Source organism: Hyperolius riggenbachi, chromosome 8, assembly GCF_040937935.1.
Source record: "Hyperolius riggenbachi isolate aHypRig1 chromosome 8, aHypRig1.pri, whole genome shotgun sequence".
In the NCBI taxonomy this organism is placed as follows: domain Eukaryota; kingdom Metazoa; phylum Chordata; class Amphibia; order Anura; family Hyperoliidae; genus Hyperolius; species Hyperolius riggenbachi.
This window is the reverse complement of record NC_090653.1, coordinates 198,518,126-198,544,492: the sequence shown is the minus strand read 5'-3', so window position 1 is coordinate 198,544,492 and position 26,367 is coordinate 198,518,126. Positions and strand designations below refer to the sequence as shown.

Sequence of the window (26,367 nt, the reverse complement as noted above, 5' to 3'; positions counted from 1 at the left end):
GGCATGGATCCCGGAGGGCTGCTGCCCGCCCCAAGACTAAGTCAGTCCCCGCACACACAGCATCTCTGCCTGCACGCCGTGTGACTGGCTGCCTGGCCTGCCCCAAGAAGACTAAGTCGCTCTCAGTCCCTCCACACAGCATGTCTGCCTGCAGGCCGCTTCACTACCTTCTCCGCCACCACCAACAGGGTCCGGGACTCCAGGCGGATTGCTGAATTTTTTAGGCCGCTGCTAGCAGCGGCCGCTGTAATAATTTTTAGGGTGCGTGTACATGACTGCCTAATTTTTCTGGCAGCTGCACTGCGGGCAGCTGCAACAACAAAAGAAAAGGCATGTACATGCGCCCATTCCCCTTCGTGATCATTACCTTGCCGTGGTGAAGGGGCTTGCGTATCACAATGAAGCAATGACCGGCGCCTAGATGAGTGTCTCGGGGGGCACACAAAAGATAATAAGGTCGTTGCTTCATTGTGGTCAGACCAAATTTGATCAGCTGGACAGTCACTGTTCTGTCATTCAGCTACATCAGCCAGGCCGACCATATGGGCTGTAAAGCCACCAAAACCTGCACTCTCGCCATGGTGCGCACCAGTCCAGCACGGCCGTCACTACACAAACAGCTGTTTGCGGTGCGTTACACGGTGAGTTTGGTGTGTCAGTGTGAAGCAGTACCCTTATTACACTACCTGATTGATGTATACACATGCAAGATGTTTTAAAGCACTTTAGGCCTGTCATTTAGCATTCAATGTGATTTCTGCCCTTAAAACGCTGCTTTGCGTCAAATCCAGATTTTTCCCGGGGACTTTTGGCATCTATCCCACTCCGCCATGCCCCCCTCCAGGTGTTAGACTCCTTGAAACATCTTTTCCATCACTTTTGTGGCCAGCATAATTTTTTTTTCTTCAAAGTTCGCATCCCCATTGAAGTCTATTGCGGTTCGCGAACTTTAACGCGAACCGAACGTTCCGCGAAAGTTCACGAACCCGGTTCGCGAACCTAAAATCGGAGGTTCGGCCCAACTCTAAACAGCACATACCTATATATCTGTATACCATTATAGTATTATGCACGCAAGACATATATAAAGGTATTGGCAAAATATTCAAGTCCCCAGAAAAAGAAACAAAGGGGTAGAAAAGAGAAAGAAAAAAAGTCTAAAAAAAAGTCACCTTATGCCCACGCTGTCCTCCCGTGACCCTCCAGTCAGTAGCAGCAACCCCTTCAAAGCTGGCCGGTCATGCTAGTCGCAAGCTACTGTGCACGAGCAGCCCAAGCCACACATATCCTGATCGCGTACCCGATGCTTGGAGCATTCTACTAATGCGCAGTAGTGATTCTCCCGTAGTGCGCATGCGCAGAACGCTGCCATGCACAGGGGTGCGATGAAGAGGTGCGTGGTCGGCCATCTTTGAGGGTCGCCGCTGCTGACTGGAGGGTCGCGGGAGGACGGCAAAGGGTGACTGCAGGGGGCTGCAAGAAGCCCCTGGTAAGTTAAACTGCTTTTTTTTGAAACTTAAAGGAATACTATCGATACCCAAGTGTTCTAAAATGACAATGTACAAATAATGTCTAAGTAGCTGTGTAAACATTTTCCTACTTTTCATGTTAAATATCAGAGGCAAAAGCTGTAATTTATTGAGGGTAGGATTTAGCTATATTGGGACAAATCAATTGCAGAAGGGGTGTCTGCTTCAATGCACAGGCAGAGTTGCATATCAGACTACAGCAAGCAAATATCAAACTCTGAAAGCAATAACAGTATGAAAAGCTGTGAGAATTAGTTACATTTCCTCTGCTCTCTTCAGACGTCAGTCAGAAACACAGGAGCTGCAGCTGTTGGGAGCTCTCTTCTCTGTCACACACAGAGCTACACATGGGGCTTGATTCACAAAGCGGTGATAACCCAGTTATCACGCCTAAAAGACTTTAGGCATGATAACCATTGCACCATGCTGGTGAAAAGCCAGTTTAGGTGTGATAAGTTTAGGCATGATAAGTTTAGGTGTGATAAGTTTAGGCATGATAAGTTTAGATAAGTTTAGATCGCTTGCAAAGTCCCGCACGCAAAGCAGCGCCATGAAACTTTATACGAAGTGCACCAAACTTTGCTAGCGTAAAACTTTTGATCAGCTGTGCACTGCGGTGCTAACGCAGTTGGCGCTTAAACTTATCATGCCTAAACTTATCACACCTAAACTTATCATGCCTAAACTTATCACACCTAAACTTATCACACCTAAACTTATCATGCCTAAACTGAGTTTAGGCATGATAAAGGGCTTTTCACCAGGGTGCTAACTGTTAGCACCGCTTTGTGAATCAGGCCCATAGAGTTAACTGATCAAGTGTGAGGGGAATTTCCCCTCTCCTCATGGCTCAGTCAGCCATCAGTTTTGGCGTCAGTAAAGTTTGAAAGTATTTTGCTTACAGTAAACAAAGAAGTTGCTACTAAAATGTATACACCAGTACTTAGCAGCACTTCCCAAACAATTCCTGTGTTAATTGAAAAAATATGTGAATCGATAGTATTCCTTTAAGTTTGCAATCAATTAGAGCAAACGATAGAGAAATCAATTTTTCAATTATAAGTGCACAAAATCGATCACTTTATCGATCGGGAGCTGATCCGACGTGTCGGAAATAATCGCCCGATTCTCGCCTTTACATCTCAACGAACAGGATATCCTTTCATAACAAGACAGTCTGCAGCTTCTTGAGGAGTGCTGAAAAACAAAACTGGATATGCCATAGAATACTTGATACCTTTGCCATTAAGCTGTCTCTTAATTTCAATAAAGGATGCACACATTTTTTTGTAATTCCATGGAAAAATCTGGAATTATGCTGATCTTCACATTTTCAATCATGAGAACTTGCTTTTTCTGGTCATCTGCAGAATCTTGACACAATCTTTGCCGTTTAGAAATCTAGCAAGAAAAGGCCTAGCAGGGCCGCCTGGCAGGGGAGGGGCTGCTGGTACTCTGTGTGCTCTCTAAACCACAGTGTCTTTGCCTTCGGTCGAGTGAGTACCGTGGGATCAGTCTGCGGGTGATTTCCACAAATGTCAGCCTCCTCAGTGGCACACGCCAGGCCCTTCGATGATTGGCGGGAATGGTCTGTGCAGACTCCTTGAGCCTGTCTGCCGCTAATTGCCTCGTGGTGACTGATGAACTTCCTCTCAGCATCTCCATGAGCTGCTGTGGACTCAGGAGTATGTGAACCTTGCTTGTCTGCAGGATAATATGTGGGTTAGCGCCAGTCTCGCTCACATGCGACCGGTCAGTTTGGCTTCTGGGCAAAAGACCCCCCCTTCCCATAGCTCCCAACTGTCCCTCTTTTGGAGGGACAGCCCCTCTTTGGAAATTCCGTCCCTCTGTCCCGCTTTCATTCTCATTTGTCCCTCTTTCAGGACTTTGTCTCTCTTTCTATGTAAATATATGTATTTCTCTGCTGAAAAATGTGTTTGACTCTAAATTTTATTCTCATCCTTTAACCACTTCGCAGCCCAGGTACAGTATATCTATGCTCCTTTGGACTTCAGTTCCTTGCCCGGAGTGTAGATATACACACTCGCTGCTGCCGCTGCTGTCCGCGCTCCCGCTCGCACGTGCGCACGTGCGCGCATGCACGCCGCCACCCGCTTGCCCGGAGATCAATGAACTGGAAAAACCATTCCCATTCGTTGATCTCTGTCCCCCAGCAATGATCGGCAGCTTCTATGAGAAGCAGCGCGATCATTGTGGAAAAAAAAAAACAGTTTCCCAGCCTCCCTGAACTTCCTGCAAGCGTAATTCCTACGCTTGCAGGACGCATTTACAAAAAATTACTGTGGCCATCTTGTGGCCAAAAAGTAAAACTACACCCAAAAACATCTTTCATATACAAATACATTATTTTACAATATAAATTAACTCATTAACTCACACACTCCCCAATTGTTACTAATTTTTTTTTTTGTAATAAAACAAATAAAAAAAAATTACAATTTAAAAAAAACATGTCCCGCCTCTGCAAGTGTCCCTGCGTCATCAACTGAATGGTGCAGCAGGGGCAGTTAGGACACAGGGTCGGACCTGACAGTTTGCTGTCTGTGGTCCACAGAGGTTTTCATTGCATTGTGGGAAATAACAGCTTTTTCCTACTGCCAAGCAAGCAGCTCCCTGTGTGCTTATACTTCAGACAGTGGTGGGGAACGAGCAAGCAGGGCGCGTATGTGCGTGCATTGGGGGGGGGGGAGACTTTGACCTAGTGCCCGTTTTTTAATAAGCGGGCCTTTTTACTAGTGTACTAATAATTTGGTATTTATTGGTATAGGTATATACAATATATTCATATTTTCCATAAGTAGGGCTTGCCAACAATCCTTTGTGAGCCTATCAGCCAGACTACACAATTGTCATTTTATTTTTCTAGAAATGTTTAGGAATTACAGTTCATAGTTGACTTAGTATCAAGTGTCAACAAAGTAGACACATCTTTCTCTGCTCTTAGGCTCCCTAGGCGAAGATCTTGCTCTCACCTTGTTGGAATTTGATGATGCTTTGCAAGACTTCACCAGAGGACCTTGTGATTCTGAAGAACTCCTCAAAAATCTTAAACAGAATGCAGCTTCTTCACTCAACAGTACCTGCAGCGATCCACCAAGTGAGGAAATGGGATTTTGTAAATAGTGGATATGGAAATTTTAAAATTTTGTTTTGGGAAGTCACTCAATGTAGTTATTGTTATAAACTGTTCTAATCACCTTGCTTCGACACCATCGTCTCACAGACTGTGAGATCACTTGACTCTCCACACCGCAAACAGGATATAGACTTTCTCAGGCTTCTTCAATGTTTACGTTATTTATTCAGGAAACAGGAATACAGATAGATACATACATCATATCCTAGCCATGCCAATCTTCATGTTGCATTACAAGCTCGTGATTAGACTCCCTGCTGGAGTCTATCAGGTACCTTCTTCCTAACTACGTTACACTAAACTACCTATGTACAGCATACATTATATCAGATTACAGAAAGGAAGAACATGCTTAGAAGTCGTCCCAGTCAGCCTTGCTAGCTAGTGCAGAAGGAAGAAGCAGAAGCAGAAGTGACCTCTCGTAGCTCCCTCAGCCTTTAATACTGACTAGGAAAGAGTTAAATATGACATCATCTTCGCCACCCCCTAGACCAGATTATTGGTGGACCCACTCGTGGTGTCATCATACACACCTACTTGATTAATAATCAATGAGGCATTTGGCCTATATGCAGGACCGTGGATGTTTAGTAAACATGGCCAATGTTTTCTGTTCCTGTGGTTGAGGTCAGAGTAGTCCGATGGCCTTCTCTTAGGAACATGTTCTCAGTATCTGCGTGTATCCTCTGCTACACGCAGACCCTGAGATGTCTCTGCCTGCATCACAAAACCTCTATTTATTTTAAAGGCATACACTGCGGACAAGCCTTTTACATAAAACTCAGGCCAAGTAACTGAGGCCTACTTAAATTATAACAATCCCCCCTAAGACGGCTTGACCCGCAGATCCCAGCGTCTGAACCTCCCGGTACCTGGTTTCTTTTCTTTTATGTTTCACTTCTCGATGTTCGTGCTCACACAACTTCTCTGCTCTCGGCGATTACCCCTGGAAGAGAGAGAGCAAGACCTCTTGGTCTTCCTGTAACCAGGCTCTCTGGGGAGGCCCTACTTCTAAGTCCCTCTATACCACATGCTCAGCATTTGCGTCACTTCCGTATCACTCACAAACTTGCATGACCACAGAAAAGTGAAACTCGTTTGGTTGTTACTCAAGGGAGCAGTGCCAGGTGCCTTCTAAAAGAACGCCTTTATACAATCAGCTCCATCACAGGTACTACTAAACCTATACCCGTAACCCTGTATATCCCTTAATTTGAAAATATCGGTTCAGGAGATTGTTTATGAGGCACCAATCTCTGGACCAGGTTAATTTGTTTTACGTAATTTTAACACGCAACCTCACCTGGATAATGATGCCTAAAGTTGTCATCCCCATCCAGACGACCAGTGGGTGTAGAAAGAACTTTGGAACCGCAGAGGCCCAGTCCGAGTGTCCCTGGAACATCACCGGAACCTTTGTCCACCAGGTCAGACTGGAACTCACCTGCTCATTTTTGTATTCTACCTCGTGAAGATCACCTGTATCATGGTGAAATCTTACCTCTAACTTAGTGTACTGTTTGTTTAACCTTTGTAACAAAATGTGGTCGTCTTGGATCAAAACCTGTTCCCATTTGTCCCATGTCATGTTCTCTTTCAGGACGGGAACTACCCGTGAAACTTTGCACTTTAGAGTTCTCTTAACAATTTGAGAAACAACGTCATCCATCCTGGATAACTGGATCCATATGGGATCTCCACTCCCACAATATGTTCCCCTTGGAAACTCCCCCTTATCGGAACAATTATGAGAATATACCTTGAATGTATCATTAGAACTTATGTTAAAAAACCAAACCTTTCCTTCCGCCACCGGAACTATCGGTTGGGCTTCAGGGTGGATCTTTTGAATGGTAGCCTCGCATTCTGCGTTATTGAGCCTGCAGGCTTCTTCACTAAATTTGACTTGCCCCGGCCAACGCAGGTACTTCTGCAAGAATTGCCCGCATGAGGACAACTCTACTTGCTTCACCTCCCCGTCTAGCACCAAAAAAGGTTGACCTCTCAGGTCCTGGTGTAAGACCCGGGTTGAGGTGGGAACTAAGGAAATGGCGGTGCCTAAAGGAATGTTGCACCGTTTCCATTTGTTCACCCAAACATCTCGAAGCTGCCATGCAAAAGATCCTTCTCCAGAAAAATTAATATACCTCCCCTTGTCCAATCTCTCGCTGACAAAATATGTCCCCAGCTGTCCTGATTGGACCTCTTCCCCCCTTATGTCCTGAGGCACACTATGTACCTGAGGTCGGGAAGATTGTACTCTCTGCAATCGTTCGATTAAGAGTATCTCTTCACTTACCCAACTATCATGAGGATAAGCTGTTGCATATGGACTGTGTAATATCGTCCCCTGTTGTGACCCGTGTGGTGTGAATGGGGTTCCCTGTGTGGGCTTTCCCTCCCCCGGGACCGCTCTCCCCACCCTCTTTGTCACCTGGAAATGTGGCTTGATCTCGATTTTTACTTCTTGTTTCGAGAACCACCCACCCTCGGCTTTCCAGCCTTTACGTGTGTAAAGTTGTTTCAGAGGCACTCTCTGTTGGTAGCTCCAGAGTGTGATGTTGTCCCCCGCGTCTCTCCGGCAGGAGAATTGACGCCTCCTACTCGTTCCTCTCCAATCTGGAACCATCTCACTCTGCATAACCAAGACAAGGTACCCCTGAATCACACACTCCACCTTTTGCACGTACCCATTGTACTGCAATGTACCTTTTAACAAACCTTTGGATCGGTGCGTCGATTCTGGGAGTGTGGTATTAAATAGCAGATTTACACTGCCATTCAATCCCCACTGCCCGCACCCCTGACCCTTCAGACCTTTCACCCCCATTGTGCCATGAAATTTGTTTTCTCCTGGCACAAGTGCTCTTTCCCTCCATCCCTGCTTGGTCCATCTGTGCCAATCAGAGGGAGGTGTGAAAGGATCAGTACCTTTGTCACCCAACATTAACATGCTTGGGCCTTGCATTCTCATTAACCCCTTATTATACATGAGAATGTCCTCTCTTCGTTCTCCTAGGACGGAATGGCAACCTAGGATCACCATCAGCATGGTACTCTTCATTATAAAAGCACCACCTTGGGAAAGAAAAACATTAGCACTTTGCATTATGCTTTGCTCAGACAGTTTTGTTAGTCTCTTTCCGATCTCCGAAATCTCGTGTTTTAGTCTCTTTCCAATTTCAGGAATCTCGTGTTTTAGTCTCTTTCCGATTTCAGGAATCTCGTGTTTTAGTCTCTTTCCGATTTCAGGAATCTCGTGTTCCTCCAAGCTTAGATTGGCATCTGGAACCTTTCGCTTATCCGACTGATATCTCCATCCTTGCTGCCAGCACTGCAGCTGTCTCCATTCCATATTGCCAAACACCTGAAATCGAAATACAAACAAATCAATTCTTATTAATGATTTGGGATTCGCCCTGCGGCTTGTACTCTTTACCCTTTAAAATGATCAATATATACCGTAATTGATCTCGTTGTTTTATGGTTCTCATGAACTCTGTTTACTCTTATTGGTAGATTGGAGTTAAACTTCACCCCCCTACCTCAGTACTATCCTCAGTACTTACCTGTTTAAAATATGCTCCCGCGGACTTCACCTTTGGAAGCTCGCTGCACCTTTGGAAGCTCTCACCCCATTGCAGCTCACTCCACATCCCCCCTCATCTGTCCATGCGCGGCCGTCGCATGCACAGATTACGGATGCCACACCTGATGCTGCTTTGCAGGTGAGCCTGCAATGCTCTTACTCATTATCGCATTTACTTATCTAGAACTTCCTCGCGATACCAGCTCTGCTAGAAGTTCTGTGTGTTTTACCCTCTGATCAATGTTTGCCGTGCCACTACCTAGACTACCAAAAAAAACGGCTGCCTCCCTGTAGGAAGGAGCACTTTGCACTTAAACTACACAGGGTGCAGGGCTAAGCATACCAGTGTCGCATGCCTGTATGCAGATCCCTGAATACCCACATGGTAGGTAGTCACATGGCAAACAGCGTACTGATACACTGTCACTCTGTACATGGCAATTCTATCATCTGTATAATTGCCCCAAGAACTGCGGTCAGTTTTTGTTCTTTGTGTTACAATTGATAGGAGCTGGAAAAAACATATTTGACCAATCAGTGGCCGAAAAAAAACGCACAAAAAAAAACAGCCCCAGCCCAGCATAGACCACTCAGTCAAGCTCTGGCCCTGTCCACGACAAAAAACGGAAAAAAACGTTACCGCTCTGCAGAAGCGGCGACGGAAACCCGAATTGGTCAACTCCCTTTTTTCCAACTCCGGCACCCCCCTGATGCCCTGTCCCCCCCTATACTCTATTGGGAACTCATGCTGTACCACCCATTAAGGTGCCCCACTTACAGGAATAATCCCGTAAGCAACTCAGTACAGACACTTCCCTGACCTGCACTGCTACGTGTGTCCCTGCACCTAGCTGGGACACTTTTCCTATCCGTGCTCCTGCTAATCATACAGTAATAGCTTGTTGCACGTATCCTGGCATTCCTTTCCACGGACTCAGGGAAAACCTCTGGGGAAATACTTTGAGACCCGAGACACACAGTAGCATGTCTCTGTATTTCTACCCCCCTCCCTTTCAGCTGCTCTGCCCGGAGCCGCGAGCACAGCCTGACGTGACGTGGATCCCCCAGCCCCTCCTCCCCCCCTGCCATGATGTGTGGGGGCCATGACTCTCGGGGGCGGGCTCTCTCCACTGCCGCCATTTTGAGTCCTGGACTGCCAGCTAAGATGGCTGCTCCCATAGCAGCCTCTCGTTCCTATATCTTAGGAGATAAAACAAAATACAAACAGAACAAACATTTTATGCATAATTACAAAGCATCTATCCACAATGCAGAGTAAAAAAAAAATCATACATTCCTGGATGTCCGTAAAAACCTAAGGAGAAATCCTTGGGACGTGGAAAACTCCCTCTCTCCACAAATCACCTGCAGCTTATCTCAGCCATAACTCAGAACTACTACAGCACGCCGCATAACTCTAAACCACATTAACGGCTAGTACTGCTGAGACGAACAACAGACGAGCTGGCTGAACAACATAACAGATGCGGATATGTACAAGCATGTTAGCAACTCTGACTGGAAACGCACGGAGGAAAGACAAACAAAAACCTCACCCATTATCTCAGCTGTCACTATGCGAACTTACACAGCTACCCAGAGACAAGGGCTGTCCACCCAGCTCCCCGAAAAAAAAGAAAAAAGAAAAAAAACAGCTCACCGAGAAAAAACTTACTTCTAAGTTTTACAACTGTTCTCTCCTTCCCTCTCCTGTCTACTCGGCTACCTCTCTCCCCTGTCCACCACTAACACTGTTGGTTTCCCTCTGCCGCGGGGAACCCCCCCCCCTTTATCTATCATCCTGCCCAGTCTCTGGACAGGGAGAGAAAAACAAAACAAAACCCAGAGAGAGAGAAAACAAAACATCTGCCACACAGGAACATCGAATCCTAAGAAACAATCAAAGCGCATAAACTCTGAAAACACATTCTGTATTTACAAGATGCGAAACCCGCAGCCTCCACGCTGCAATTAACACAAAACACAGAACACATTATCCTCCTCTCATACAATAAAGATAATGCAACATAACAACGTAAAACATACTTGCCTGAGCAGAGGACTTCGTAAGCCTGCGAATTCGACCAGCTTATGGCAACTTTTTCACGACACTGAGTGGATCTCTGGAACTCCTAAACGTCATCTCTGTGTACCCACACTGGCTCAGCGGATCGATATCCAGCGGCAGCTGCCAGCCGGCCTCGGAGCGTTCCAGTCACCTGTGATCCGGTTTAGGCTATGACTGATGTGCACTTACAGTCAAAGTTTAACATCCACGAGTGTCGCCGCTGGTTCCCTCGAATTGCAGCCCGTGTGTGCTCGGCTCCCACACACTCACCCCAGCTTATCAGTATCAGCTTGATAAGCTTTACAGTCCGTGTCCGTCTATTCCGCTTGTTTTGCTGTGGAATATCTTGAAACCACTTTCTTCGGCCCCGGCCCCGTCTGCCTGTATTGCTAGGCAGGGAAGGATTTCAGCACCACTGTTATAAACTGTTCTAATCACCTTGCTTCGACACCATCGTCTCACAGACTGTGAGATCACTTGACTCTCCACACCGCAAACAGGATATAGACTTTCTCAGGCTTCTTCAATGTTTACGTTATTTATTCAGGAAACAGGAATACAGATAGATACATACATCATATCCTAGCCATGCCAATCTTCATGTTGCATTACAAGCTCGTGATTAGACTCCCTGCTGGAGTCTATCAGGTACCTTCTTCCTAACTACGTTACACTAAACTACCTATGTACAGCATACATTATATCAGATTACAGAAAGGAAGAACATGCTTAGAAGTCGTCCCAGTCAGCCTTGCTAGCTAGTGCAGAAGGAAGAAGCAGAAGCAGAAGTGACCTCCCGTAGCTCCCTCAGCCTTTAATACTGACTAGGAAAGAGTTAAATATGACATCATCTTCGCCACCCCCTAGACCAGATTATTGGTGGACCCACTCGTGGTGTCATCATACACACCTACTTGATTAATAATCAATGAGGCATTTGGCCTATATGCAGGACCGTGGATGTTTAGTAAACATGGCCAATGTTTTCTGTTCCTGTGGTTGAGGTCAGAGTAGTCCGATGGCCTTCTCTTAGGAACATGTTCTCAGTATCTGCGTGTATCCTCTGCTACACGCAGACCCTGAGATGCCTCTGCCTGCATCACAAAACCTCTATTTATTTTAAAGGCATACACTGCGGACAAGCCTTTTACATAAAACTCAGGCCAAGTAACTGAGGCCTACTTAAATTATAACAGTTATGTATTTGCTTTAATTGTTATACCTACTGTAGTGAAGGTGGAATCTAATTATTTTATATTGTAAAAAAAAAAAGAATGAGTTTGTGTGTGTGTTTTATGAAATTCATATTTCTGTGCAGATTTAAGCTCTTCTCGAGGAAGCATCTCAAAAACGAATCTGGAACATTTAAACTATTCAGTTACCAACATAAGACACCAATCAAAAGGTGAGACTGTGATGATGTGATGATAAAGATGTTGCCCACTTTTTTTTGCTTTAGACATGTCATTTCAGTTGCTGTTTCCCTCATTTCCTTAGCAAAGCTTGGCGACACAAGAGAACTGGAAAATTTCATCTCTGATCTTGATAAAGTTCTTACTGGTAAGTAATGTAAACTTGTCTGCACTTTTGGAAGGGATTAACATGTTTTGTACATAAAGTTGAATTTCAAGCAGGGAAAAAATTGAAATTTGCTTCCAGAACTACAGGTGCGCAATGCTCCTACAACCAATTACTGTAATTTTACAAAGCCATACTAATCTAACATGCATACAGGTGTTATTAACTTCCCCAGCCATCACTGCAAGGCATGGATTATTGTGGTGCTATAAGGTGAGGCAATCCAGTGTGACAGAGTACTCAGTTCATCATGAGCCAGAACCACTAGGATTTTGTAAGAGACCAAAAAGAACCTAAAAGCCCCAACTAAAAAGCTTTGCGAAAAATAATATACCTCCTTAAAGGGTCACTTAAGTTTCATTAAAAAAATTAGTTTTACTCACCTGGGGCTTCCAGCAGCCCCCTGCAACTGTATTGTGCCCACGCAGACTCCATCAGATGCTCCTGGCCCCGCCGGCAGCCACTTCCGGTTTCAGCGACAGGAGCCGACAGGCCGGGAACGTGAGTGATTCTGAGAAACTCTCTCCCATTGCCCATCAGGCTTGCCCTCTCCTTCAACACCTTCAAACAAGCCCTCAAAACTCACCTCTTCAGGCCTACCCCACCTCGCTGATGCCCTAACTCTCTCTATGCAAGCCCTCTTCTGTCATGTCACCACCCCCTCCCTTTAGATTGTAAGCATCCCTCTCTGGCAGGGTCCTTTCTCCTTGTGTACCGGTATACTACTTGATCGTGCACTCTGCCCACAGAAGAGTGTGAACTTGTATAATTGGGACTACTACTCCATTGTATGAACTGGTATTGTGTGTCTTACTGCTTATTACCTGTACTGTATTGTCTATCACCCTTACTATCGTTGTCTGTAACCATATTTATTGTACAGCGCTGCCTAATATGTGGTGCTATATAAATCCAATAAATAATAATAATGTCCCATGATGCATCACTACTAAATATGCAAATCATTCCTTTGTGTCTCTGAAAGCTAGCTGCACATGTAGAACCGCTGGTATGCAGTGTTTGTATAGCCTATTTTACTGAACTATACTAATCCAACACACATACAGCTTATTAGTCCTCATGAGTGCAATGCATGGATTATTATGGCTCTGTGAGGTCAAACTTGGGCATCTTTTTTGCTCACATAAAGGTAAATAACTGTAAATATCTTGAAAATTATGTTTAGCATAGCTTTTTAGTTAGGGGCTTTTAGGTTCCTTTTGGTCCCTTACTAAATCCTAGTAGTTCCAAATCATCATTTATTAACTGCAACATATTATTACTCCTCTAAGCACCAGACCAAAACTGGGTGTTTTCACACAGACACACGTGAGCCCTTATGCAATTCACTTTTTCACCTGAGTTTTCTCCGATGTAATATTTTCACAACTTGTTGAAAAACACCCTTTGAACAATCAGTGAGGAAGAAAATACTTTTGAAAGTACTTTTTCCCCAATTATTGGTTATTTCAAACACAAGGTGAAAAATTATCTCCAAGGAGAAAAAGTGAATTGCACATGGCCTATGGTGTGCAGAAAACGCATACAGAAACACACACATAAAACTGACAGACAAGTGTGCTTCCAGCCACTGTAATTCCACTCACTCTGTCCTCCAATGGAGCAGAACTTAGCCAAACTCCTCCAGCATCACTACAGTACACAGCACTTGGGAGGGGGTGGAGAGGCTGGGGACAGGGCAGCTGTAAACAAGATCTTCTGAGTAGAGAGAGACCATAAATCCAAACTCTGAATGATTCCTTTTCAGTGGTTGTGCAGATGTAGTCATTTGAATAATTGTGCAGAGATCAGAAAACTTTTTCTCTCCAGCCTCTTGCCACTGTCTCTCAGAACAGGGAATTTTTTTCCCTTGACTAATTTACTGCGCCTTTTCCCAGCACCGCGCTGGAATCTCACTGCCTGAAATGTCTGTGGGTTTAAATTGTGCTGGAGTTGTGGCCTCAGGTTAAACTGTTTAAATTATAAAAAAAAAGAAAGCCTCCTAGACATGGACGAGGACTGTGGCCTAGCAGAGGTCGGGACTCGAACATTCAGGTGACAGTGCAGGTCCCAGGCTGTACAGACCGACTCAGTAGCCTTCAGGCTAGTGTCACGTTCTGTTGCAGTGCGGGGGTGGAGGACTGACAAAGCAGTGCACAAGGAGCATTACAGAGCCGGCAGAGCGGAGCAGTGCTTTTCAGCGCTGCTAGATTTGGGCACAGCCAGCACCGCCATAGACTGTAATGGGAATCAGTGTATAGCGGCGCTCAGTGAGCAAGGTCGGCTCAGTGAGCAAGGTCGGCTTCGTCAGAAGACGGAGCTGAAGTAGCTTAAAAAACACAATAATTCGGCCTCCAGCAATCGCTGGAAGCCGAATTATTTCATTCCCCCTCTATCCATGGCGGCCTGGAGGGGGAATAGTAATTAGTACGGGCCGGACTTGTCCTTAACCATTACACTATCCAGTCACCGTGTTATGGCAGATGATAGACAGATATACTGTCTGTAAAACAAGGTAAAGGTCAGCAGCAGACAGGCAAACAGATCCAGACCAGTTTCAAACATTCCAGACAATAGTAGGAAGATCAAATGGGAGACCAGAATTATTCTCTGAACAAATGACAATGCACTGAGTAGACTAGTTGGTTTAGTGATGGCATCAAAATGGAGGGGTCATGTTTGCAATATCTTTATCAGCAGAGCATATGAGTAGGATGTGTGCCTAGCCCATACAGAAGCATGATCAGTTTATCAGTTAACAGCAGGGGCGCCTGCGGTGCCGTGCGGAGGGGGGGGGTGCTGCCACGTGCGCGGGGGGGGGGGGGGGGTGGACCGTGCTCACCTTCCCCCACCAGATTGTGGGACCCCCATGATGAACTGGTCTATTAGACGCCACACCAGTCCATCCCCGCAGTTTGCAGCTCAACGCTCCAGCCTGCAGAGTCTTTCGGCAGGCAGAGCAGTGCTACGGGAAGATGCTGTCTGAAGCCCTACACTGGAGACTATTTATGTCTCCAGTACAGGGTACGGGCGCCATCTTCCCGTAGCCCTGCTCTGCAGTATCAGCGCAGGACTTTCAAAGTGGCTGGCTGCGCCACTACAGGAGGATCATCGGGGGAGCTGCACCCATGGAGAGGAGTCTTCTGCAGGTGAGTAAACATTTTTTGTTTACAGGTGAACATTATTTTCTGGTAAAACGCTGCCCACATGATTATTTTCTAGTGAAACATTGCCACATTACGATTATTTTCTGGTGAAACGCTGCCCACATTACGATTATTTTCTAGTGAAACATTGCTGCATTACGATTATTTTATGGTGAAACAACATTGCTGGGTTACGATTCGTTTCTGGTGCAAGATTGCTGCATTACGATTATGTTATGGTGAAACATTGCTGCATTATGATTGTTTTCTGGTGAAAGATTGCCGCATTACGATGTTTTTATGGTGAAACGATACCCACATTATGATTATTTTCAGTTGAAACATTGCTGCATTAAGATTATTTTCTGGTGAACCGCTGCCCACATTATGATGATTTTCTAGTGAATTATTGCCACATTACGATTAATTTCTGGTGAAACATTTCTGCGCTACGATTATTTTCTGGTGAAAGATTGCCGAATTACAACTATTTTATGGTGAAATATTGCTACATTATAATTATTTTATGGTGAAAGATTGTCGCATTACAATTATTTTATGGTGAAAAGCTGCCCACATTATGATTATTTTCTAGTGAAACATTGCCGCATTACGATTATCTTATGGTGAAACATTGCTGCGTTACTATTATTTTCTGATGAAAGATTGCTGGATTACTATTATTTTATGGTGAAACATTGCTGCGTTACAATTATTTTCTGGTGAAAGATTGCCGTATTACGATTAGTATATGGTGAAACATTGCTGCGTTATGATTAGTTTCTCGTGAAAGATTGCCGCATTACGATTATTTTATGGTGTAAGATAGCTGCATTACTATTATTTTCTGGTGAAACATTGCTGCATTATGTTTATTTTCTGGTGAAACATTTCTGCATTATGATTTTTTTTTTTGGGGGGGGGCGGGCGGGGGGGGGGGGGGCTGGGGGAATTGGGGTGCGCCACAGGTTTTCTCACCTGGAGTGACAAAGTGTTTGTCAAAGTGACAAAGAGTGCCCCTGGTTAAGAAAGAATCAGTAGCAAGTTACTATAGATTTAATGGGAGACAATAGTACTTATAAAGGTATGTACACGGATGATCAAATGTGTCTGAGGCAGCTGATGACTGCCTCTGCCGATAATCAATGCTTTTTACCAAGACATGAAATAAGCCTTTTTGTTGCTGTGGAGACTTTTGCTTGGTGTGGTTGCCTGGGTAATCAGCACATTTCTCATGGCAAGATGACATTTGGACTTAAAATGTCCTAATTTGCTACTGGAAAGGAGTTGATCTTTTTTTCCAAAATCATTTGTACTTTTTCTTTTCCTTCTGAAATACAATTTCTAATTATGTACTATACATTAATGATACCAGCTTAAATGTGAAATATATCTCATACAACCATTTAAAGGTTAACTTATAGTAGGTAATAGATGCAGGTACTTGTGATATTTTTGTTTATGTGCAGAATATACAGGGTGCATAAGTTAACTTTTACTTATCTGGGGCTTCTTCCAGCTCCTGTAGTCTTTGAGGCTTCTCAGGGTCCTCTGAGTCTCCTCCTCCTTCGTGCTGATGTCACCCTAATTATAGTATGCAACCCAGCTGGGTCGAGCACTACAGCACATGTGCTGTCCTGGCCTTGCATCTCCTCGATCATGCTTCCATTACTGGGAGCATTCTTCGTATACATGTGCAGATTGCTCCCAGTTACAGGAGTTTGGTTGAAAAGTTGCAGTGTAGCGCATTACCCAGTCGGGCAGAGACTTTAATTAGTGGTAACCTGAAGGACACTGGGGGGCCTCAAACATTACGGGGACCTGGAAGAAACCCCAGGTAAGTAAAAGTTTACTTTTTTTTCACAGTTCAGGTGTGGTCTAAGCTGTCAACATGGCAAAACAATCAACTTCTCTCAGATCAGAATCAATTTCTACCACACACAGTTCATTAATTTACAACATATTCCAACAGAAAACTGTAACGATCAGTGATGCATAAATTGATCAGTAGTAGCTCTATCAGCACAATAGTCAGTATTTTATTCAATTGTAAAACACTCGTGATTGGGTGCACAGTAATATTCAGGAACACATGAGAGTGGTGGCCCTAGGGCCTCACTAATAGGAGAGTGGTCGTACAAGCAAGGTCGGCAACAGATCAGATTAACAGAAGTACAGAATCGTTAGGCAGAATCATAGTGAGTATTCAGGCAGAAGTCGGCAACAGATCAGAGCAGAAGTACCAAATCAGTACATAGCAAAGAAATGAACAGCACTACTTAAAAACAGATAAGTGCCTACCTGCAAGAGAGTGACTGGGGGGGGCTCAGCACACCTCTAATTGTAGGCCATTCGGAGACGGCCTGGTGATGCGCTGATCCATCTTTTTTGCAGAAGTACCGAATCGTTAGGCAAAATCAGAGTGAGTATTCAGGCAGAAGTCGGCAACGGATCAGATTGGCAGAGGTACAGAATCGACAGACAAACGGAAGGTCAGAGACAGGCAAGAGTCACAACAAATAATCAATACAATATAATATATTCCTAATCTAGTGTGAAATCCCCCGGGTCCTGCCGGATCAAAGCACACACGGATCTGACTAAGGTCTGAGAGCTTTCACTGCGAAGTTTCAGCAACAATAGACAATGAGCCACTGACATCCCCATCCTTAAATATAGACAGGTAATTCCAAAGCTCCCGCCCAGAACCGCTTGACCAATCGGCAGTGAGAACAGCGGTCCGATGTCAGCTTACCGGCCAATCAGCTGACCCGTCTCCTAAGCCCATAAAGGTCCTGCCGCTCCGTGCACGAGCGTGCAGACCTAACCTGATGTGCCTCTAAAAGACCTGTCCTGCCGGGAACTGCACAAGACGCCTGAGGAGACGCGACAGCCGCCGCCGTGACGTCAGCCATAGAAGCGGCGGCCACACTGCTTTCCGCCGCTGAGGTAATTGCGCTATACCTGACAAAAACCAACTGAAAATTGATGTAACAGGAGCATTACACTGTTCATTCTACCACTACGCCTGCCCTGCCCCTGATCAAGATTTTCCATCCTGTCGATACTGTCAATCGATAGGATTGATAGGAATTTGGTCAATCAGACATTTTGGGGGAATCAATTCCCAGCAGATTCCATCAGACTCATCGAATGTTGGGGATGAAACAAGAAAATTAATTTGTGTATGGCCTTATCTGATTGCTATCATTCTTTGACTAGCAGCACCATTGTTACCCGCTGATCCCCTTTCATTTCTTTATAGACATAAATGTGAATGCTCTGATGAGAAGAGAAACAAAAGTTTGCTTTCTTAAAACAGAAAGAATTTGCGATAATTCAGGTTGGAGTGAGCTTGAGATGTCTCCCAGTGCATCACTGCAGAATATATGCAAATTAACCATTATTATTATTATTATTATTTAGTATTTATATAGCGCTGACATATTACGCAGTGCTGTACAGTGTATATATATATTGTCTTGTCACTAACTGTCCCTCAAAGGAGCTCACAATCTAATCCCTACCATTGCCATATGTCTATATTATGTAGTGTAAGTACTGTAGTCTAGGGCCAATTTTTAGGGGGAGCCAATTAACTTATCCGTATGTTTTTGGAATGTGGGAGGAAACCGGAGTGCCCGGAGGAAACCCACGCAGACACGGAGAGAACATACAAACTCTTTGCAGATAGTGCCCTGGCTGGGATTCGAACCAGGGACCCAGCGCTGCAAGGCGAGAGAGCTAACCAATACGCCACCGTGCTGCCCACAACCATTGTACCCTTAGAAGCTAAACACACCTCCAGAACCGCTGGAATGCAATGATGTGTCAGCTTGTTGATTTATACAGAGCCAGAATAATCCAACATGCATACAGACTGTTTCGGATTGTTTGATCCTCATCAGTGCATGGCATGGATGAGAAGAGCAATTACTTTTAGATGTTGTTCAAGCAGCAGACAGTGCCATGCCTTCACAAGTTACGGCATATATAAATAAATATATAAATTTATATACAGTATAATAAATATAAATACTTAAATAAAATAAATAAATAAATATGCCTTTGGTTACATTGGCTATCTGGTACAACTATTTCGTGGATAAGTAGCCAGAATTAGCTTTTCTTTGATCTAAAGCCTCATATACACTCTAGATGGTTCTTGGCCAAGGTGGTCAGTCAGGGCTTTTATCTGCCAAAGCCTGGATGGCTCCCTACCTTTTGACTTCTGCATCAACATTCCTGATACCTGGTGCTTGTGAAATTGCATCCAGATTGTCTGGTGTTTATATGAAAGGGAAACAAGTGATTATTTCCAGAGGGGCATGTGGATGCCACAAAGGTGGTAAAGATCACAAGAAGGTCTACAGTAAAGGTGTCCATACACCATTTTACTCTCAGCAGATTCAATCACTCTGGCTGAACCTGCTGGGAATCTATTGCCCTATTATGTCTGATCAATCGAATAAATACATCTTGACCTAACATAGATCAAAAGTATTGATCAAATGGGGCAGAAGATTTGCATTGATTGAGGGAAGGTCAAGAGGGGTAGACATTCAATGGGTCATAGCGCTGCATTGCATCCAAAAGTGCAATGTTCGTTTGATTTTCAGTAGATTTCCTGCTGAAATCTATTGAACATCAATGTGTTGAGTGTGGTAGAAATCAATTCCTTGCTGATTACATTCTGATCTGAGTGACATTGATTGTTTTGCCACGTAAGGTGGCAATCCATAAGTGTATGGCCACATTAAGGAGCCATCAAGCCTTATCAATAAAGGGAGATTACTGCTATAGGGTGTATGTCAAAGGCACAGGTGAATACACACCACTAGGTTCACAGGTCTGCTCCAATAATTCATGAGCTGATTAAAGGACACACGAGGTAAAAATAAACGAATGAAATAAACAATTGTATTGTCTTCTCCTAAAAATGACTTTTTAAGATTTTCCAACTGTATTTTATATTGAAATCTACTTTTTAAGTTTTTACTGTTTTATTGTTTTTGCTCAATGACACATTCATTGAAGTATGCCAGAGCTAAAATCTATGAACTACTGACCCTTTTTATCTCTTTCCTGCTCTCAGAAGCCATTTTCTGCTAGTTGTAATTTCTTTTTTTTTTTTTCTTTCACTTTTTTTATTGTTATTAAACAGAAGAGTAAACTTTTAACATCATAGAAAATTAGAAAACATTTTACAATTGTCAAAGGCATTTCTTCATGTTGAGATAATCAAGATTAGAATAAACGGGGAATAAGAGTTTTTCGTAGTGGTTTCTTGATGCTTGGTGAGTAATGGCAGATAAGTTCAGGTAGTCCCGGTAAGTGTTCCTACGTATTGGGGGGGGTTGATAAAGCCTATGACAATATGTGGAACATTTTCAAGGAATTCACAGTGACTATTTGAAGTATAGCCTTAAAGAAACACTAGATATCTAAAGATTATAAAGGGGAATCACATTGGTCGACAAGCCACATAGCTAAGTCTAGCATATACGTATGGATTTAGGAGTGAATGAATGAATGAATGGGTGGGCCTCTATTTTAGGTTGGAGAGCCTGTTATATCGAATATGTGGTTGGGGGATCTCAGGCTGGGTTTTCTCAATCACGTAGAGTATCTAAGGAGGGTTGTAGTCTGAAAGCGTGTATGGCCATTGGTCCCAAATTTTATGGAATTTGCCGCCAGTGTCTCTTAGGGATGCTGTCATTTGCTCCATCGTTCTAGCCCAGTTTACCTTATTCTTTACATCCGATAATGTTGGGGGAGCAATATTTTTCCAAGCTTTGGCTATGGATAGTCTGGTGGCTGTTAAAACATGGGTAATCAATTGCATGGTGTGCTTATTGATGTCGGGGATAGGTTTGCTTAGGAGCATTTGTAGGGGATCTAAAGGAATGAGTACACCAGAAAGGTCAGAGATTAGGGATTGAATATCCTGCCATAGGGGGGCTATTATAGGGCAGAACCAGAAGATATGTTCAATAGTGCCTTTTTCGCCACATCCCCTCCAACATAAGTCCGAGGTGTTGGGGTAAATGTGTGAGAGGGTATCTGGGGTCAAGTACCATCGGAACAAGATTTTATATATATTTTCCCTAGTTTGTATGCAGATAGAGGAGAGTTTAGCGTTATTCCAGATATCTTCCCAGTCCTCTAGTGAAATGGAAGTGGACAAGGCCGATTCCCATTTGGTCATATAATCATGTATAGGTATATGAGAGCTTGATTTAGATTGGAGAAGCGAGTAGATTTGTGAAATGAGACCTTTCTGATGTCCTCGGTGTATGCAGAGGCGTTCAAAGGGGGAGAGTTGTGAGGTTATTGAAGATTTGGGAAAGCTATGGTGAAGGAAGTGGCTAATTTGATTATAATCCATGAGTGTCTGAGGAGTAAATGTGAGTTTATCCACCAAAGCAGATTTATCAATAATTGTGCCTGAGGGTTGGTGGATCCAGTCTCGGAGGTTGAAGAACCCTTGATAGTACCATCTTGTTTTAAAGGGAGCGTGCATCCCTGGGGGGAAAGCTGGATTTCCCAAAATGGGGCATAGCGGTGAAGGTTTTGATCGTAATAGTGCCGATCGAGCAACTGATCTCCAGACACTCAGGGTGAAGGATATAGTGGGCAGGAGACTAGCCATAGGGAGGTTGGGATGTGGGTCTGACCAAATCAGAGCGGCTAGGGAGATTGGGGAGACACTAGTTGCTTCGATAAGACCCCACTTTGTAAAGACTGTTAGGTCGGACCACTCAGTCAGCTGTCTAAGGTGTGCAGCCTGGTAATATAATTTCAGATAGGGGAGAGCTAGACCACCTTGTTCTCTTGGGGAGAGGAGAACTGATCTGGAAACTCTGGGTCGTTGGTGATTCCAGACAAATTTCAAGAATTCAGACTGCAACCTAGACAGCTGAGGTGAGGGGACTCTGACCGGGAGGGTTTCGAATAGATAGAGGAGACGTCGCAAGATGTTCATTTTTAACGAGTAGATTCTGCCTAGCCAAGAAATTTTGTAGGAGGTCCACTTATGAAGGTCCTGAAGGATACGGTTTATTAGTGGAGGGAAGTTATATTTGTATAGGGAAGAGTAAGTTGTTGAAAGGTGAATCCCTAAGTATTTTAATGTCTTAGTCCGCCAGTTGTATGAGTAGTGGGTCTTTAAAATGTCTAATAGATCAGGTGGGATTTTGATTGGAAGGGCTTCAGTCTTGTCTTGGTTTAATTTGAAACCTGATATAGATTCATAGGTTTTAATAGTTGAATGTAGGGCCGGTAGGGAAACTAAGGGCTGTGTTATGGTGAGGAGGACATCATCTGCAAACAGAGAGATCTTGAATTCAGAACTTCCTTGCTTTATACCTTGTATATCAGGATTTATTCTGATTGCAGACGCTAATGGTTCGATGCTGATGGCGAATAGGAGAGGGGAGAGGGGGCAACCTTGTCTTGTGCCATTGCGAATATGGAGTGGGGTGGACGGAGCGAATGGCAATTTAATTGTGGTGGAAGGAGAAGAGTATAGAAGTCGGAGGATGGATATGAATGGGCCTTGGAATCCCTGATGGTGGAGGACTCTGAAAAGAAAGGGCCAGGAGAGTCTATCGAAAGCCTTCTCTGCATCCAAACTTAGGAGCAGAGAAGGCTTCCCTGATCTGTTCATAAGGGATATTAGGTTAATTGCTCTCCTTGTGTTGTCCCCTGCTTGACGACCGTTAATAAAGCCGACTTGGTCATTATTTATTAAGGAAACCAATATGGGGTTGAGGCGGTTAGCTAGAGTCTTAGTGATTATTTTTAGATCAGAGTTTAGAAGGGAGATGGGTCGATAGCTTTGGGGGAGTTGTGGATCCTTACCCTCTTTAGGTATGACGGTGATTAAGGAATTGAGGATGGTTGACGGAGGTTTTTCACCTTCTAGCATTTTGTTTGCAAGGGTGGTTAAATGCGGGAGAAGAACTTCCTGGAATTTTTTATAGTAGAGATAGGGTAGCCCATCTGGGCCCGGGCTTTTAGAGGAAGGAAGATGTTTGAGGACTTCTTGGATCTCGTCCACTGTAATCGGGGAATTTAGTTGTTTGGATTGTTCTTCAGTAAGACGGGGAAGTTTGAGTGGCATTAAAAAGGCATCTACTTTATCTAAGAAAGAAGGGTCAGAGGATTGGTCTGGGAGATTGTATAGTTTTTGGTAATAGTCAGAAAACAACTGTGCGATTTTACGTGGGTCATAGTGTATGTTGCCTTCAGGATCTTTCATAGAATGGACCGCCTGTTGCGAACTCCTTGGGTTAAGTTTGCGTGCTAGAATAGTATGGGGTTTGTTACCTCTCTCAAAGAAGAGCTGTCTTGTCCACCGTAGGCTTTTCTCAATTTGGGTGGTTTGAAGGGTACGTATGTTTAGTTTTAGTTGTTGCATAAGGGAGAAATGCTCCTGGGTAGGGTGAGTTTTGTAAGTTGATTGGGCTTTGGCGAGAGAGGTTTGAAGGGCCAGGAGTTTTTGAGTGCAGTTTTTCTTTCGCCTAGTACCTTCGGCGATGAAAATCCCTCTGATAAAGGCTTTGTGAGATTCCCAGAGGATGCCTTGTGAAGATACTGAACCATTGTTGATAGCGAAATATGATCGCAACTCATCTGTAAATTTGGTAAGGAGGTTTTTGTCCTGTAATAATGATTCATTTAGCCTCCAGTGTAACGGCCTGTGGGGTTGATGAAGCCAGTTTAATTTGAGGGATACACTTTGGTGGTCGGACCACGCCATAGGGTGTATTTCAGAGTCGATTAAATTGGGGAGTAATGAGGAGTGCGAGAAAAAATAGTCTATGCGGGAGTGAGAGGCGTGTGGAGGTGAAAAAAAGGTGTATTCTATGGACGTGGGATTGGAGACTCTCCACATGTCTATTAGACCATATTTCCGAAGTAACGCCCTAAACTTACGTGAGTTGCGATCATGTGAAATACCTGTTTGAGAGGTGGTCGATACACTCCTATCTTTACCTGTTGAGAATGCGAGATTAAAATCACCTCCGAGTATAAGTGTGCCCGAGGAGACTTTATGTAATTTAGCTAGGAATGAGGACAGAAAGGAAAGTTGTTGAGTGTTGGGAACATAGACCGTGGCTAGAGTAATCGGTTTCCCTGCTATTGAACCTAGGAGTATTAAGAAGTGACCTTTGGGATCTTGAATTACTTTTGTGATTTGTAGGGGTAGGGTCTTTTTGAATATTATAGCTACACCGGCTCGTTTAGAGGGTCCTGAAGCTAAGTACAACCCGGAGTAGTTATTATTGCTAAGCCTAGGGGGATCATTAGTGCGAAAGTGAGTTTCCTGGATCATGGCTAGGTCTATGTCCATTCTCTTGAGGTCCCGTAGGAGAGCTAGTCTTTTCTGGGGTATATTGAGGCCCTTGGCATTCAGAGTGAGAAGCTTAACCATGATCTAAAAACAGAGCTATGCTGCTTATAGGAATGGCTAGTGACCAATGTGGAACATACAGTAAAACAGGAAAAGAACATAGGTTCCAAAAACTTAAACATTTAAACTTTTTTAAAATAGGAACATTTAAGACTAAGGCATATGGCAGGTGGTGGGAGCCATTGTAAAAGGTATGGCTACTGTCTGTGACAACATCAATGGGTTGTCTAAGTGAGGTCAATCTGAGATTGCTTAAACCCCTAGGGGTATGGGCAAGATCAGATATGAGCCTCCTGGGGTACATGCTGGCGGGCCGCGAGGGAAGCCCGTCATATCTGGAGCGTATTGGGGGACAGGTTAGGCATTGGAAAGTGGATGATATAGGGCTGGGTAGCCAGGATGATAGGTACTGTTATTCTCGTGGGGTGCAGTTCAAGTCGCTTGGGCTTCCATATCTTCCGGTGGTGTGGGGTAGGAGAGACTCCGGGGAGAAATTGTATTCCACTCTGCAATATGACGCATCTTTCGTGGAGGAGATGAGGTGGTAGGAGATCTGGGGCTTTGAGATCCAGCAGCGGGAGGTAGTTTGAGGCCCAGTTGTTTCAGAAACATGGGAGCGTCATCAAAGTCAGATAGGGTGTTGATAAAGCCTTGTCGGTTTACTATGAGGCGGAAGGGGAACCCCCATTTATATGGTATCTTGGCATCCCTAAGAAGCTGTGTAACTGGTCTTAATGCTCGGCGTTTGGCCAGGGTAATGAGGGATAAATCATTAAAAACATAAAGATCGTCTCCTTTAAATGACACTGACGATGTGTTGCGGAGGGCCCTTAAAAGAGCTTCCTTAGCTTCATAGTAATGCATTCTGATTACGACATCCTTAGGTTTCTGGGAAGAGGATTGTCGTTCGCTTAAGGATCTGTGGGCCCTGTCCATGCGCCAGAGTTCCTCAGGGATGTCTGGTGCCACTGATTTAAAAAAGTCAGTAAGATGGGGCTTAAGCTGCTCATGTTTCACATTCTTTGAGAGTCCTTTTATTCTTAAATTCTGTCTCCTATCCCTATTTTCTTGATCTTCCTGCATATTGCGAAGGGACTTAAGATCTGTTGACATAATCTGTTGCTCCTCCGCTAGATCACCTTGTTTTTGTGAGAGTGCTTCTACCTTATCCTCTAGAGCATTTGTGCGATCCCCCAGCCCTGCTATCTCCGTTTTTAGGTCTTTTACTGCATTTAAAATTAGTTGCTGCAGAGAGTCCTGCATGGCCCTATAGTGTCTGTCTAGGGCAGATTCAAGCAAGGATGCAGTGACTGGTACCGTATCTTGTGTGAGGGAGGCTTGTGGAGCTGCGTCAGGAGTCTCATGCTGGTCGGCGCCATCTTGGGCCTCAGGAGGACGGAGGAACCGTTCCATCGTGCCCGCTTGGTGTGTGGTCCTGGCGGATCCGCGTGCGGCCATTAGGTGGAGGAGGATGTCGGGGACCTGTCCCGGTAAGAGCCGCGCTGCAGTAGCTGAGGAGGTGCGGTGTGCGGCTTTGCGGAGGTAGAGGCGGGCTGGAGCTCCGGAGTTAGGCTGCCATCACGGGTGCGCCGCGCATGCGCCTCTGCTAGTTGTAATTTCTTATCAGTGATGTTCACACTGTAGTCTGACCCAGTCCTGACTCAGACAGGAACTGCCACTTACATACCTGATGTTTAACTCTTTCAGGCAGAGTAAGAAAAAAGGAACACTGCATAGTTATTTGTGTGCTAGACACTGTACATACACATGTCTATCTCATCATGTCACATGTCACCTTGGGTATCCTTTAACCACTTCAGGACCCACCCTTTACCCCCCCTTAAGGACCAGCATTGAATTATGTGATCTGTGCTGGGTGGGC

The 26,367-nt window shown here is 44.5% G+C and overlaps 1 protein-coding gene across 2 annotated transcripts in view; it reads left to right on the top strand.

The window, feature by feature from the left end:
* The window catches only part of LOC137527544 (regulator of cell cycle RGCC-like), a 67,174-nt gene that overhangs the window by 36,591 nt on the left and 4,216 nt on the right, over positions 1–26,367 (top strand). For both annotated transcript variants that reach the window (XM_068248092.1, XM_068248093.1), the window contains exons 2-4: positions 4,495–4,647; positions 11,662–11,748; positions 11,841–11,903. In XM_068248092.1, the coding sequence (XP_068104193.1) occupies positions 4,495–4,647; positions 11,662–11,748; positions 11,841–11,903 (303 nt within the window). The remainder of the gene's footprint in view (positions 1–4,494; positions 4,648–11,661; positions 11,749–11,840; positions 11,904–26,367) is intronic.